General features: G+C 43.8%; 1 protein-coding gene across 4 annotated transcripts in view; it reads left to right on the forward strand.

Moving 5' to 3' along the window:
- The window catches only part of PIK3CB (phosphatidylinositol-4,5-bisphosphate 3-kinase catalytic subunit beta), a 252,409-nt gene extending 236,820 nt beyond the window's left edge, over positions 1-15,589 (forward strand). For all 4 annotated transcript variants that reach the window (XM_077488321.1, XM_077488319.1, XM_077488320.1 and 1 more), the window contains one exon: positions 9,700-15,589. In XM_077488321.1, coding sequence (XP_077344447.1) covers positions 9,700-9,837 — 138 coding nt within the window. In that variant the 3' untranslated portion in view covers positions 9,838-15,589. The remainder of the gene's footprint in view (positions 1-9,699) is intronic.
- Positions 15,590-16,999: the final 1,410 nt, after the last annotated feature.

Raw genomic sequence — 16,999 nt, forward strand, 5'->3', positions numbered from 1 at the left:
GTATTGCGTTGTAAAATTTGGAGAAGAGGCTTCAATGCTCGTCTTTTATTGATTGTTAGTTGAGATAGATCTGCAAATAGCTGGTAGTTGTGCCCTTGGAAAATTAAGGATTTTTTAATTCTTGCTGTATTTAGTATTAGTTCTTTAGTGCGGTAAAAATGGAATTTTACGATAATATCACGTGGCGGACCCTCCGGTTTTTTGGGAGTTAAGGCTCTGTGGACCCTGTCCATCTCAAAGCGATCTGCTGGAATAGTTGGCTGTAGTTCTTGAAAAAGGGCAAGCATAGCTGTCTGTAGGTCTGTCACAGATTCAGGTATTCCTCTAATGCGAATATTCGATCGTCTCGCACGATTTTCAAAATCTTCTAATTTATCTTGTAAAGTGGTATTTTCTTCTTTAAGGCTGTCAATTTCCGAGGAGAAATTTGATGTATGATTTTCCAAATCATCTACTCTGATTTCTAGCGCTGAAGTACGTTGACCCAAATCTCTAATCTCTTTAGTAAGGCTTGTAGTGATATGGTCTGCAGCAGATTTCAATGCATTATGAAGCAGTTCTTCTATTTGTTGTAATGTTACAGGAGGTGACATTTCATTTTGTGAAGGAATATCCAGTAATTTTATTTCAGAAGTGACAATTTCTGAGGGGGAATTAGAGAGTCTGTGTGCCTTTAATGAAGCTACCTCACTATACAATGGAGTAAGAGGAGCTGGCTGCATTGTAGCTTTAAGGTGAGCTGTCTTAGAGGAGGATGGTTTTAACGGCGCTCTGCTGTGTCCCTGAGGTGGCACTTGTTTTCCGTTTTTTGGCTTCATATAAAAGCTACAAGCCCCCAAAATGTCTCAAACGAGACCTAAGATATATCAGCAAACTTTATCTGATGTTTAAATGCGGAGGAGAATGTTACCTCCGCTGTTATCAGGCTCTGAAGTCCCGCTGGAATCGGAGATCTAAGCCGACATTACCGCTCGGCTCAGCTCCGCGCATGCGCCCCCCCAATTTGTGTTTTTTAATCTGCCCAACAACAAATTGGGCAAAAAAATTGCAAAAACACAAATCACAGCAAAATCACGTGCGCAAAAATCAAAACGCACAGCAAAAAGCACTGCAGAGACAGATCAAAAGCAAACTGCACAAAAGTGCATAAGGTTCCGAGCCTTATGCTGGCCACACAGATCAATTTTCAGACGAAAAATCTTTGTACGTTTGCTGAATGAATGTTGTTTTGAAATTTTCACTTGTTTTTAACTTTCTGTTTTTAAAATGAATGTAATTTCTGAACGAAAACCACATACTGTCTGAAAATTCCTTTCACCAAGCAGTTTTCTATTTCTAAATTTTCCCGTCACTGTGGTTGAAAAGGTACATCGATTTGACCCCCACAAACGAAACTAAAAGAACAAAAGAAAATCGAACAAACGTTCTTAAAATGAAATTTTTTTTGAGGAAAGATCTCCTCTAATAATAGTATATACAGTATATCTCTTCTGTCATTCTCAGAGTGGAATCGAGATTTTGCTCTCTAACCATATAGTTGGTTATTTATATTTACCACTGCATAGAGATATTTAAGAATAAATTGATTTTTTTTTATGTTACATAGTAACTAAATTATACACCACACTTTTTTTTGTTTTTTTACAGTTATTAACCGATTAATCAAATAATCGAAACAATAATCAGCCAACTAATCGATTATGAAAATACTCATTAGTTGCAGCCCTACATTGCAGGTTCATCCCTGTAGCTGGTAATTTCTGCCATGTCTATTTACCAGATTAAAGCTAACAGGACAAGACAAAAGAATATGAACCTGTTTTTGAGGCCCTCATTCACTTAGAACAATTGCAGCTGATTTCCTTGGTCCTATTGTTTTTATGTTGATGCCCTAGAGAATGTGTTTTGCTTTGTTTCTAGGATGTCCTTCATCTCTGTGCATATGCTCAGGATTCTGTGATAAAGGCTTGGTCTGCTGAACCTGCTTGTAAAGCCGCGTACACACGGGCGGACTGTCTGTCCAACTTAGTCCGCCGAAACACATTTCAGCGGACAGTCCGCTCGTGTGTGGGCTTCAGCTGACTTTTTCAGCGTGCAGTCTGGCGGACTAAGTATTTCGGAATTTCCGTAATATTGTCCGTCCAACTTTGGTTTCAGCGGACAGTCCGCTCGTGAGTAGGCTAGTTGGACGGACTAAGTATGGCGCATGCTCAGAAAGGATTTACATGGCGAAAGGTTGCATTGCTGTGTATTGGACCTCCTATTTCTAGTCCCGTCGTACGTGCTGTACACGTCATCGCGCAAGCTTTCGACGGACTGTTTGTTGTCTGACGGACTAAGTTGGCCATACAGTCCGCCCGTGTGTACGTGGCTTAAGAGGTGCCTAAACCCCCGTACATACAGGCCGAATGTCTGGAGACAACAGCCGGTTAAAAAAAAGAAAAAAGGTTGACGTTTGGCCCGTGTGTATGTCGGTCTGTCCGACAGAAGTTCGGCAGGCTTCTGTCAGATGTGCATGCTGGAAAACCAGCAGCCGACCGTCTCCCAATCGGCGATCTCCACCAGTGGCAGAGAGCAGTGATCAGAGTTTTCTGGCAGAACACAACAGCTCGGGGGGGAGATAGCTGAATTAACCTTGCATGATTAATACAGCGGCTCCAACTGAGCTGTCAGGTTTTTTTTTTTGTTGTTGCAACCCAGCGTGTCCCTGGTTTAATATACATGATGGTGAAAATCCTGCTTGGGATATCCTTTTAATTTATCAAGGAAATGCTCTGGGTGAAATGCGCTCCTGCCCCACAAAAAAAAGCCTAAGACTCCTACTCCTAGAGATACTGCCTCTACTCGGCAAAAGGTGTCCCTTCAATTATCACCAGCCATCAACCTCAAAACTTTTTCATTGCAAGTTTTAGATCTTCAGTCCACCAAGCCTGCTCAGCAGCCCTTGAAAAAAATAAGCAAACACAGTGTATCAACTAGTGATAAATAAGGAGTTCAATAAACAAGTGTCCATGTGTATCAAAAATCATTCCATTAGTATTCCACCAACTGGATATGGTATTCCCAGTGATAATAAAGTATAACAAAACAAATGAAATTTATTTGACCTGTTACCAACTTCCGATCTCTAAATTATAAGAGATCATCAAACGCATGAGGTAAGAAAATGCCCGATGCCTGGCCACATCCTCTGTGTGTCTTCCGACCTCCAAGATGGATGGATGGATCTGACGGCTCCAGGCGCAGAGTCCCAACACCTCTCACTCTGGACTGTGGCATCACACTGAAAGTATATTCCACAGCATCCCAGCACAGATTACCTCACTCAGGATGATCACTGTGCTTCACTGTGTGTGCAGGATAAGGGAACACAGAGCTCATCGCATAGTATGTAAAAATAGGGGGTTTATTTAAGCTAAAATGTGCACTTACAACAGAGATAATATTAGGCAGTAGAGAGAGGATGATCCAGCATGGGGATCACCAACAAATCTGGATGCTCATCATGTCACAGCTCCCACCTCCTTTCAACATGTTTCCCCTTAACAGGCTACGTCTGGGAATGTGGAATATACTTTTCATTTGAATTGTTATACTTTATTATCACTGAAAATGGTGGATACCACATTCAGATCATTTTTGATACACATGGACACTTTTGTTGAACTTTATTTATCACTAGTTGATACTGTGTTTGCTTATTTTTGGATAAGGCCCCTTTCACACGGGCGGACCGTTCAGGTCCGCCTGTCAGTTTTTTAGGCGGACCTGAACGGATGCCAAATACAGGTCTATGGAGCGACGGATGTCAGCAGTGGCATGTCCGCTGACTTCCGACCCGCTCTGAGCCACTAAAGTGTGACGGATGGAAACCCTACTTTTCCATCCATTTGGCGAATCGGATCAAAACGGACTCTACAGTCCGTCTTCATTCGATTTCCCCCATAGAGAGTGGCTTTTAGACAGGTCTGTCCCTGCACAGTGTGCAGAAACTGATCAGTCATCTGCCTGCTCAGCTGGGGTCGACAGTGATCCCCTGCTGAGCAAAGCGGAGCTCGTACACGGACAAGTCTGTGTGAAAGGGCCCTAAGAGGTTTTTTTTTTTTTTTTTTTTTTTTTTTTTTTGTTTTTTTTTTTGTTTTTCTTCGAGACAGTGCGACCTTTTAGATTTTCAATTTTTTTTTCATTATCTCTTTGTATCCAAGGAGTGATGAAAGAGAAGCAGTCTACACTTATAATTAGCGTGAGATTTTCACACACTTTTATATTTACCCAGCTGCCTTGCACCAACTTCAGTCATATGGAGTGGTTTTACTATCTCCTTCAATGGAAAAGTTCCAAGGTTTTTAGTCAAACCTGTTCAGTCCCCAAAACAAATGAGGACATCTGCCCCATATTGGGCTAAACCTATTTGTGTGCCAAAATTTTGGATGGGATATACATGGTCTGTCATTGCTTCTCTCAGACAAGGGGAGTTTGTGGCATCCTCCAATTACAAAAACACTTTCTGCATTTTGCTGTGGGAGACCAACACTTCTTAAATTGTAGCACTGCTGGGCATACCACAAAAATTTGATAAGGTGTGGGGCAGTTGGATGAATAGTGAAACCACGGTGGCGGATTGAGTGATACATAATAGTATGCACCTGAGAGGGGCTTTTTAACATGTATGTCATTATCTGACACAAGTGAATGTACCATTGACTGTTGTTAAGAAAAGGTGGCCTTATTATTATTATTTTGATGATTTTTTTTTTTTTGATTTTTTTTTTTTTTTTCCCCTGAGCGGGGGTTGGAAGGAGGAGGAAGAGTCAATGCTGAAGAGATGTAAACTGTTTGTTTTTTGTTTTGTTTTTTTGTGTGGCCCCTTGGTTCTTGTATGTACCTGTTATGTTAAAAAAGCAATAAATAAAACTTTTCAAAGAAAAAAAAATTGTAGCACTGCAATTCAGGCTCTCCTCTGCACCCTGAGTGTTCACAAAAGTGCTTGCCCTGCTTCTTGCTCTGATGTGGACCCAGGACATTGATGTTACAGGGTGCTTGGATGATCTTGTGCCGAAGGACTCCTCAGCCACAACCTTGTCTGTCAACATCCAAAAGACGATTCAGTTCCTTCAAACCTTTTTCCTTCCTTTAGAAAAGATTGCTTTTTTAAGGTCCTGTGTGTAGACTTTCGTTTAAATCTGCATGAGGTTTTTTGGCCTAATAGCCTCCTTCGATGCAGTTCCCTTTTAGCCAGTTTAACTCCAGGTCACTTTAACTCCACATCCTCACATGTTGTGAAACAAACAACAAATTATCTCTCTGGACTGCCCTATGTACCTATAGAGCCAGACTAAGCTCTCCTGGCATGGTGCATCTTCAACTTTGTCCTGTAGTCAGGAATGTCATTCCTTCATATGCTCTGGAAGGTGATAATGGATGCCAGCCTTTGTGGCTGGGGGAGAGTTTACAACTCCTTAACTGTTCAAGGGACCTGGTCCTCGGAGATGGCAAGACTCCCTATCAGCATTCTGAAATGGAGAGCCATCAAATGTAGTCAGGGTGCAGTCGAACAATGTGGCCAGAGCAATGACCTACATATACTATCGGGGGGCACCAGAACTTAAGTTGCTCAAAGAAAAACCATGGATATAAATTCACAATTTAGAGCTCTGTGCCATCCACATCCCTGACATGGACAATTAGCCAGCGTACTTCCTATACCACAAAAGCCTAGACCCGAGATCTTCAAATTTATCAAGGGTGAAAAAACCTAGATATGGACATCTTGACCTCCCAGGTTCAACAAAAAACGCAACAGATGTGCATCCTCTGGCCTTTACAGTAGATGCCCTGGTGATTTATTAGACTCCATTATCTCTTCAATAAAGAATCTCAATCAGCTGCTGCACACAACAGTGATAGTTTCTTGTGATCCTCAATGCACTGATCAAGATTTTTCTTCGGGAAGTTGCTCATGTAAATCTGTTTAACCCCCTGTGTCACCTTTTTGGATCTCAACCTGATGTACGTCCGAGACCCAGCCCACACCAAGGAAATTATCATGTTATCAGGGCTTTCTACCGGATAGCCTTGGCTTCTGTTTGCCGACAGAGTCATTCCCCCCCCCCCCTTTTTTTATTTTTTTATTTTTTTTGTGGCGGGAACCCTGCCTCCCCCACCACCATTGACAGGTGGATTCGACAACTTTCAAAAACATCTTTAAGGAAAGGGTTCTCCTTTCCCCATCACAACTTCTTCTACCAGGTTTGTTGGTGTGTCCCTGGGGTTTTTAGCATCAAGTATTTGTATCCCAGATTTGCAAGCCTGGTCCTCTCCAGGAGGCTCTTCAGACTTCGGTTGACGTGCGCTTTAGCCACAAGGTGTGTCAAACTGTCATCTGTTTCAGGTTCCTTAACCCTTGTTTTTCATGAGCCTGTTGGAAGTTCTACCAAAAAAATACTTATGCACTGCAACCTAAAGCGTGTTCTCACACCCTCACAATGACCTAAAACAAATTAAATGTATTGCCCTGCTAAGACTGATAAATGACACATTTTCCTCAGACACAAATCTTAATAAAAATGCAAATATTAAATTTGTGTGTGCACTCCTTTTTTATGGAGTGTGTTAAGGAGAGCACAACACAAACATTTGTTTAATTTTGCATGTTTATTTTATTGATATTTTTGTGTCTGATGGAAATATGCCTTTTTATCAGTCTCAGCAGAGCAACATATGTAAGGCCGCGTACACACGGGCGGACTGTTCGCCCAACCTTGTCCGCTGAACAGTGTTTGGGCGGACAGTCCGCTCGTGTGTGGGCTTTCAGCGGACAGTTTCAGCGGACAGTTGGACGGACAAAGTCTTTCGGAAATTCCGAAAAACTGTCCGCTGAAACTGTGTTTGAGCGAACAGTCCGCCCGTGTGTGGGCTTGTCCGCTGTACTTTCGTAATGAGCGGACTGTTCCCGCTCGGAAAGTCCGCCCATTTCGAGCGCGTGTACAGGTAGGCGGGGCCCGCGAAGGAGACGTCGCGGGCTCCGCCGCCTGGAATGGGCTTAAAGGGGAACCCCAACGCCGAAAAAAATCGGCGTGGGGGTTCCCCCCAAGTCCAGACCAGACCCTTGTCCGAGCACGCTACCCGGCCGGCCAGGAAAGGGGGGCGAGCGAGCGCGCCCCCCTCCTGAGCCGTACCAGGCCGCGTGCCCTCAACATGGGGGGTGCCTTGGGGAAGGGGGGGCCGCGCGGCCCCCCCACCCCAAAGCACCTTGTCCCCATGTTGATGAGGACAAGGGCCTCTTCCCGACAACCCTGGCCGTTGGTTGTCGGGGTCTGCGGGCGGGGGGCTTATCGGAATCCGGGAGCCCCCTTTAAGAAGGGGGCCCCGGATACCGGCCTCCCACCCTATGTGAATGAGTATGGGGTACAATGTACCCCTACCCATTCACCTGTGAACTAAAGTACAATAAAAAACACAACACAGAGAAAAAATATTTTATTGCACAGCTCCGGGGGTCTTCTCGCCGGACTCCTCCGCTATGTGTGTGTAGCTCTTTTGCTAGCGGAGGAGTCCGGCTTTCTTCCTCCCCGCCGCCGGCCTCTTCTCCCGACTTCGGGGGTCTTGTCCCCCTCTTCGGTTCTTCTGCCGGGCCACCGCGCCTGGTCCGGTGGCCCGGTCTTCTGTCGCCGTCTTCCGTTCTTCTGTCGCCGCCTTCGGTTCTTCTGCCGGGCCACCGCGCCTTCTTGTAGCTCTTTTACAGGCGGTGGCCCGGTCTTCTGTCGCCGCTGTCGTCGCCGCCGCCTTCCGTTCTTGTTCTTCTTGTTCTTCTTCTTCTCCTGGAGATGTTGACTCGACGAGCTCTCCGGCCGGAATGCCAGAGCCGCGCTGTGCGGTCACTTATATAGTGACAATGGGGCGGTGTCACATGGTATATGTCACATGGGTTGGTCACATGGTGACCCCGCCCCCTTACAATGTCATAGTCCCCATGTGACATCAACCCATGTGACCAACCCATGTGACATATACCATGTGACACCGCCCCATTGTCACTATATAAGTGGCAGCGGAGCGTGTCCCTGGCATTCCGGCCGGAGAGCTCGTCGAGTCAACATCTCCAGGAGAAGAAGAAGAACAAGAAGAACAAGAACGGAAGGCGGCGGCGGCGGCGACGACAGCGGCGACAGAAGACCGGGCCACCGCCTGTAAAAGAGCTACAAGAAGGCGCGGTGGCCCGGCAGAAGAACCGAAGGCGGCGACAGAAGAACGGAAGACGGCGACAGAAGACCGGGCCACCGGACCAGGCGCGGTGGCCCGGCAGAAGAACCGAAGAGGGGGACAAGACCCCCGAAGTCGGGAGAAGAGGCCGGCGGCGGGGAGGAAGAAAGCCGGACTCCTCCGCTAGCAAAAGAGCTACACACACATAGCGGAGGAGTCCGGCGAGAAGACCCCCGGAGCTGTGCAATAAAATATTTTTTCTCTGTGTTGTGTTTTTTATTGTACTTTAGTTCACAGGTGAATGGGTAGGGGTACATTGTACCCCATACTCATTCACATAGGGTGGGAGGCCGGTATCCAGGGGCCCCCTTCTTAAAGGGGGCTCCCGGATTCCGATAAGCCCCCCGCCCGCAGACCCCGACAACCAACGGCCAGGGTTGTCGGGAAGAGGCCCTTGTCCTCATCAACATGGGGACAAGGTGCTTTGGGGTGGGGGGGCCGCGCGGCCCCCCCTTCCCCAAGGCACCCCCCATGTTGAGGGCACGCGGCCTGGTACGGCTCAGGAGGGGGGGCGCGCTCGCTCGCCCCCCTTTCCTGGCCGGCCGGGTAGCGTGCTCGGACAAGGGTCTGGTCTGGACTTGGGGGGAACCCCCACGCCGATTTTTTTCGGCGTTGGGGTTCCCCTTTAAGCCCATTCCAGGCGGCGGAGCCCGCGACGTCTCCTTCGCGGGCCCCGCCTACCTGTACACGCGCTCGAAATGGGCGGATTTGCCTCCGCCTTACGTGGGCGAGTCCGTTCATTTCAAAAGTTGAGCGAACTGTTTGCCCAACCTTGTTCGTCAAACAGTCCGCTCGTGTGTGGGCAAGTCCGCTCATGCAAATTTTGAGCGGACTGTTTGATGAAACTGTTTGCCGAACAAGGTTGGGCGAACAGTCCGCCCGTGTGTACGCGGCCTAATTTGTTTTAAGTTACTGTTGGCAGTTCTGTTTGCCCACCTTTTTGTTTATTGCTTTGGGATGTCGCATGATCTATAAATACAAGTCCTCAACTGTACAACTAAGATAATGGGAATTTTGACTTGCATGTAAAAGCCTTCTCTTGAAATGCAGTACAGGACACAGCCCCTTCCCCACTGTCTTGTGGTTACTCTTTATTGCTTTCATGTTGCAGTTTGCTTATTGTGGTTTGTGACGTTTTTGGAGAGAGTTTTGTAAATCAGCCAATTGGGGCCACAGCAAAAAACAAAAGTGCATTTTAGTACAGTTAAGAAGGTTTAGAAACTCTGACAATGTTTTTGTTTTTATCACTATATATTCCCTCCTATTCTGATGACAATTGTACCATCCATGTCATATGGGGGCATCACAGGGACAGGAAATATGTAAAAATCTCCCTAGTGGGGTCAATTACAGAGATAAGAAAAACTGACGTTAAGTTTTAAGTAGCTAAACTTCTTTTTTTTTATCTAGTTATCATTGTTTACTGTTTGATTTCAGGATTCTCTGGCTCTGGGGAAGACAGAAGATGAAGCACTTAAACAATTTAAACAAAAGTTTGATGAGGCTCTGAAAGAGAGTTGGACAACCAAAGTCAACTGGATGGCGCACACTATGCGAAAGGATTACAAGTCCTAGCGAAACACTGATAACCACTTTTGTGCCTGACAAGGCTGTCCTTAAATTCCTGGCCTCTCCAGGTTGCTCCTGTACGATGAATGAGTTGGCCAGTGGCTGCACGTGAGATATTTCAAAGCTTGTAATCCCATGGCAGCGTACCAACGACACTCAGAAGAAAGAAGATTTTCAAGAGACCTACTGTAAGATGAGCAAATGAGTGAATCTCTGCATAGTAACTCAATGCTGACGGCAGACATGAACACCAAGACATAGTCTGCTGGTTTCTCATGTCTTGGGCTCCACGAATAAGCGGAACGTGGCGTTTTCTTTTTTTTTTTTTTTCTTGGTAACACAGATGGTGGAACAGTCTCCCTCCAGGCAATTTAGCGAGGCTCTGGTTTTGCACATTTTTTTTTCTGGCTATTGTAGTTGAGCCCGTTTGTTATTTTAATCTATTTTTAATCTACATCTGTTTTTAGAATATCAAACAAGCCAAGAGGCTCTGATTTTTATATGAGATGGAAGTACACACAGTTCGTTGTACTGAATTTTTACTCCTTGTCTTCCTAGTAATTCCAGCTTTGCACTGCCACACTCACAGCATTCACTGTATACTGTATTTGCCAGCCCCTGGCCCTGAAGAATGGCTGGACATAAGTCACAAAGGGGGGGGGGGGGGTTAGGTTGTGGATGCTGTGTCACAATTTCAGGTATTTTTGGCAATATCAGCATTCATGTCTTCCAATGATGTTTTGACTTCAAGAACATTGATTAGCTTTGCTCAGAGAGGTTTGCAAGATCTCTGCCATTTGAAATTGAATTATTCTTAAGGTAAATTAAATTGCAAGCTGTATAGTAGAAATCCTGTATTCAGCATAAATCACTACAAAAAGTTATAATTTGGTACCAAGGCTTCACTTCCTGCTGCCCACTCACCTCTGTTTGGCTGGTCTCCAATTACACCTTAAAGAGGGAAAGAAAGAAAAAAAATTAAGTCAGCCGCTACAAATACCGTAGCTGCTGAATTTTATTAAAAGGACACTTGCCTGTCCAGGGATCCAGTGCTGTCCTCACCCGGGCTGGTTCCGGCAAGTTTACCAAGGGTAGCTAGCGGTGTTCCTTGTGGCTTCACAGCCAGCTTCCCACTGCAAATGCGTGAGTCACACTGCACTTGGCACATGACCCCTCAGCCCTCCGGGACCTGTGATGTGTCCCAGAAGGCTGTATGCAAAGGGGAAGGGGGGTGAAGGTCTGCATGGATTGCCTAGGCCAGGGGTAGGCAAACTGTGGCCCTCCAGCTGTTGCAAAACTACAAGTTCTATCATGCCTATACCTCTGGGAGTCATGCTTGTGGCTGTCAGTCCTGCAATGGCTCGTGGGACTTGTGGGTCTGCTACAGCTGTAGGGCCAAAGTTTACCTATACTTGGCCTAGACAATTCGAGCAAAATTGGATGCAGGTATCTATCGAAACTAGGTACCCACTCTCCCAAAAAAGTTATTGTGCCAAATGTGATCGAGGCGGGGGGGAGGAGGACATGAAGCAGAACTTCCCCTTTTCACTTTTTAGGATGAAGTTTCACTTTAAAATCATATCTTCATAAATATATATTTTTTTATGGCAGTCCGATAACACCCTGAGAATTAGTAGTCTCCCTACCTTACAATTAATACAATGTATAAAAAATACTTTTTTTTTTATGTTTTAAACTTTGAAATACCAGTCTGTAATATCCCCTCATTACCAGGCCATTTTCAGTTTCTAGTTTCCAGTTTAACCACTTTTTTTTTTTTGTTACTGTATAAAGGAAAAAAGCCCAAATGTTATGAGGGAGAAAAACGATCTTTCTGTTTTATAAAGCATTTTAAATTAAAATGCAAGGACAGTTTTTTTTTTGTTTTTTTTTGGAAAAGTAGAAACCCCAAGGTGATGTCATCTTTTGCCAGATTTTATTGTAAATGAAAAAATCACGCCACTTGGTGCATTAGAATACAGCCCATTAAATGCACAGGTTGCACACGAGAGATGGAGGGGTTAATGTGCAGAATACAGTGAAGAGAGGGGCTTAATGTGCAGGGTAAGATGTAAAGCAGATCATAGACATACAACTCGCTTAGAGAGGCTGGAGATGAGATGTAATGGAGAAGGGGAGTGGGGGGGGCTAAAGGGGAAAAAAAAATTCCAACAGTCAAGTAAAATCCATTACTTTTAACCTTCTGCTGCTGTTGCTTTCATTTGTGTATTTTTCAATTAATACTTCCTTCACAATAATGGATAGGGCAGGCTCTGGGATGTAAACTATGCATTGTTTACATTTGTGATTGCTGCAATTGATAATGGGAACAGAGCCACTTGGATTGACTGTACACCGTGCCTGTGTCAGATGACAGCCATTAACAGAAGTGCTGGCCATCTGAAGGTGATTTCTGCAGTGCCGTTTTGTACAGAGCACTGCAGAAATAAAAAATCTTCCACTTGTCCAATCAACAACTTATGGTGGTAGACCAGCAGTTAAAGGAAGATTCAGTTTTAAATGAACCTTCCAGCAGCATATACCCAAAATTTCCTTCACTACCCTGCCGCTTCCAGGAGAAGCTATCCTGTGCAATGTCAAATGGTAGAATACACAGGGCTATGGACTTTTCCAATGTTTTGGCACTGGTTCATGTTAGTTGGCTTCCATTCCAACATGCTTCTACATTTGCAGAAGTGCTGGGTATTTCCTTAGTTTCAGATGAACAGATCATCGGGGTGGGAGGGAAGGAAAAATTAGTATTCTCGTCTGGGGAGGGATCCGTTTCTCTGCCCTGACCCTTTATGTTTAGTATTGCACTGCATTTTACTAAAGGTAATTTTGAGAGAAACAGAGAATGGGCTGTCTGCATGTAATCTGACTGGAGAACAGTTCAGTGCTGCTCCTTCCTCTCATAGAGTTCTTGGTCTCGGAGCATTCCCCTTCACTTAATACCCTGACTGCATTGCATGGTAGCCTTGTGGGGCAGGAAGTATTGAAACTGTAAGGCGTCAAAATGTAGGCTCTAATAAGGAAAAGGCATTTCTGAAAAGTGGGCAACCGAGATTTTTTGTCGCTAATAGCATCCATTCAAAACCGTTTAAAACTGTTTAATTTTTGACTCTGCACATGGCAGTTAGAGGTAGATTGGTTGCTATGGACAAAAATATATTTTTTTCATACATAAGCTCCTTATTATTCTAAGATTGTGTGTGTGTGTGTATATATATTTTCATTTGAGCCTAGAAACTTAAGATTTGAACTGTAGGTGAAAAGCACGGTCTATCTGTCCAAGACTTACAGGCATTGCTATAGTTCATCAGTCTGCCCCACTGCTACAAATCATCTGGTTGCCGAAGACCTAGAATTCTGGGTAAACAATTTTACTGCACACCTCTGTTCCAAGATAGCAAGTGTCTCTGCCATTATGTCATCCCATGCACTCATTCCTGTCTACCAATCTGTGCATTGGTTATGCCAACACTGTTTCTGTCCCCTGTACTATTCCAAACTCCCTCTGTTGTGTGTCTGGTACAGTCTACTGTCAACAGCAACCCCACTCTAAATCTGCCATTCCAAATATAAATCCTAGCACGACGATCACAAATGGTCCAGTTATAGAATCCTATAAAGCCCAACTACAGCGAGGTTATAAAGCCCAGGTGAACAGTGAGCTGAATGTGCCTCCTGACACTAGGCCAGCTTCAGCATTTATTTGACAGCATTAGTAGTTAATTGATTAAATGCTCAGATACTTTTTAATGTGGAGGTAAAGAATTGGAAGTGGAAGTGGGAACAGGTACCTGGCAAAACGAGGTACGTCCCCACCCAAACAAAAATGTCAAATGTGTCAGTGGAGGAGTGCCTAAAGCAGAACTTCCCTTTTTGGGTGGAGTGCCACCTTAAAGTTCAAAAAACTGACCATCATACCCTCACTAGCCCTCTATTCTACCCCACCCCAAACCAGATGCTTGCATACCTGTCCATGACAACAGTAGCCACCTCCCCTCCCTGTTTACCCTCCTAGGAAGGAAATGTACTTCAGCGATGGCTGCATCTCTGCATTAACTTCTCATGCACTTTACTGGTACTATTAGTGTGTCTAGTGTAGGAGTATCGCCTTACCATTAAAATCCGTAAGGAGCAGCTGTTGCTGGAGAAGTTTCCAAGTACGGAAAGGTAATTGTGACAGGATGCTATCGTGAAGATTTAAATAAGTATGATGAGTAGATCAGTTAAGGAGGCTAGGAAATGGGCTACTGTATTTCCGAACAAAGATGAACCTTCTTTAACACATACACTAGGGTCAAAATTCCAACCCGCCTGAGTTATTTCAGTTTGGGCAGACACCCTCAGCTTGGTGGGACCTCTACCAGCAAAATCTCTGTACTTGAGTCCTTAGAATCACTCCTTGTGGAAACTCCTAAATAAGGAGTACAGCAGGAGAAGTGAGACTGCAACAAACCCAGGACCTATTTGAGGACCCAGGGAGATATGAGCCGGGTGGGTGAACCAATTTAGTTTTGACAGCCCAGGACTCTATTTATTTTTGCAAAATATGAATGTTATTTTTCTCTTATTTGGGATTTAAAATTGTGCCTTTTTAAGCAGAATTATAGGCAGGTTCTTGTGGGTGGAGAGAATTGTTAGGCGATGAAGTGGTAATTCTTTAACTCCACATTAAAATGTAGCTCTGAGCATTTAACTACTAATGCTTTCAAAGAAACATTGAAGCTGTAGTTATTAAAATCCTTACATTAATTGTAAGTACTATGCTAATCTGTTTTTTTATATTACCCTTCTGTAATTCTCTACTCTTCCAGTCTGTAGTACAAAGTTCAGCACTGAAAGCAAATCGGGCTGTACTGCATTTCCAAGCGCTGTCAGTCTAACATGGCGAATATACTGGTAGGAGAGACCACAGAGATGACCTAATCAGTGAGCTGATGCTCTTGTACTGCTTAATCACAGGCTGGGGCAGGTTCTTGACCAAGCTGTACAGTACTGCTTTTACTACACTGGAAAAAGATAGTCAGGGAACTGGCTTTGTCAGACAGGGGTGAGTGAATCTCAGGATTGGCGCGCAGAATAAAAAAAAATAAAAAAAATCCTAGACTGTAGACCATTCATGCATATCTGTATCAGCTATCTGTTAAACCACTTGTCTATAGTTCTGCTTTAAGCCTTACCTTAGTGGAACTTCCAGCACATCTTCAGAGAAGCCTCCATGAGAAGACCGAGAAGATAAAGTGACACTGTTGGATTATGCAAAGCAGACTATTGCAGCTAGACTTGGATGTAAATTGCCAATTATTGCCATGGAAAGACTTGGTGCAATGTGACTGACCACTGAATAGATTTAAATGAAAGAAAATCTAATTGAGAGAATTTATTTATTCCAACCTTATTGTTTTATAAAGTCAAAGACTATTTTTATTATGATTTGACAGTCGCATATTTCCTATATTTATTGAAAGTTTGTAAAGGACAGCATTTCTGTCCCAGATGAATGAGAGGATGCTCTATTTTGTACAGGACCAGTAGCTGGTGGCAAGTCACAGAGACTTCACTGCACAGGACATTCCATGACTACTGGCTGCTTGTGTTGCACACACGTCTTTACACTGGAAATAGACTTGTGTAAATACTATGGATTATACTGCTGTCTTAATAAGAATGTAACTGAACCAATTTTACACTGTAAGAAAAACACGCCACCTTCTGATTCAGATGTTGAATAAACATTACTATTGCTCTGGATGGTATCCCTGTTTGTGTCAATCAGTTGTTTCCTTAGATCGGAAGCTAAGGATCCACATGTTTATTTTACAGACGAGTACAATTCTTTTTTTTTTTTTGTTTGCAATTTTATAAACTTATGTAATTATATATCTGTAAAGATTTTTCTATAAATCGGAACATAAGTAAAAGCTACATTTTTTTTTTTTTTTTTTTTTTTTTTTGTGATACTCATTTGTGATACTCATTTTGCAGAGCATACAAGGCTTTCTTCTATAAAAGCACAGCACTGCCTGTTTACTTATAAACCTCTTGTGTATCTGAAATTGTCAGAGGGGTTCTTGTGACTCAGAGCTACTAGAACTTTGCCCATACAGATACAATTGAAAATCTATCTTCAAAGGGCCCCCTTATACTCACATTGTCTGCATTCTCCTGCTGCTCCCTTTTCTCATAGCAGGCCACATTACCTGGGCTCTTGGGTATGATGGAGCATGCAACAACCCCATGACAGTGCTTGGGCTTAGTAGGAAACTACTACTAGAAAATGTGGAACCCCCCTTTCCTGGTTGTAAACAACATGCTTCTAGCCCAATAACGTATATAAGAATAAGCAAGATAATCCCAATGGCTTATATGTGGCAGTATAAGCCATTGGGAGTATCTTGCTGCTTGTTATAGTAGGAAACCTCTATTCCCAGCACTGCCAAATAACGAAGGAAGTGAAATCACTGCTCCTCTGGTCACGGACCGTGCTGATTAGCAAGGTAATCATAAACAGATTAATGGTCCCCTTTTGCAGAAACAATGTCTCTCTGCACTTAATGGGCAAAGTAAACCCCAGGCTGATACAAAACACTGTTTAATGCAGTCATGAATGAGTTAAAAAAAAAAAAAAAAAGCATTAAATGCATGCACAGGGAACGTGCTGATAGGAGAAGAGACCCCATCTCTTTGCTGATTTTATTTTATTGTATAATAACAAGTAGATGGGGTAGGGGGGCTAGCATCTGAGCTACATTGTTTAAAGTGTTACTTAACCCAATACCCTGCATTCACTACAGTGCTGTGAGAGTATTTGCCCCCTTCCTGTTTTTTTGTTTTTGTTTTTTGCATATTTCTCACACTTAAATGATTCAGATTGTCAAACAAATTTTAATATTGCACAAAGATAATGCGAGTAAATCCCAGATGCAGTTTTTAAATGATTTCATTTATTAAGGGAAAAAAGCTGTTCAAACCTGCCTGACCCTATGTGAAAAAGTAATTGCCCCCTCCCGTACAACATTTCATAACAAGAACATCATACAAACAGTCAGATGTGGACTTGTGGTAGCGTGATGGTCTGGGGCTGCTTTGTAGCTTCACAACCTGGATGACTTGCCATAATTGATGGGACCATGAATTCTGAGCTCTACCAGAAAATCCT

This window comes from Lithobates pipiens, unplaced genomic scaffold (genome assembly GCF_037356315.1).
Source record: "Lithobates pipiens isolate NorthernLeopardFrog02 unplaced genomic scaffold, aLitPip1_a1.2 Scaffold_18, whole genome shotgun sequence".
Taxonomy (NCBI): Eukaryota; Metazoa; Chordata; class Amphibia; order Anura; family Ranidae; genus Lithobates; species Lithobates pipiens.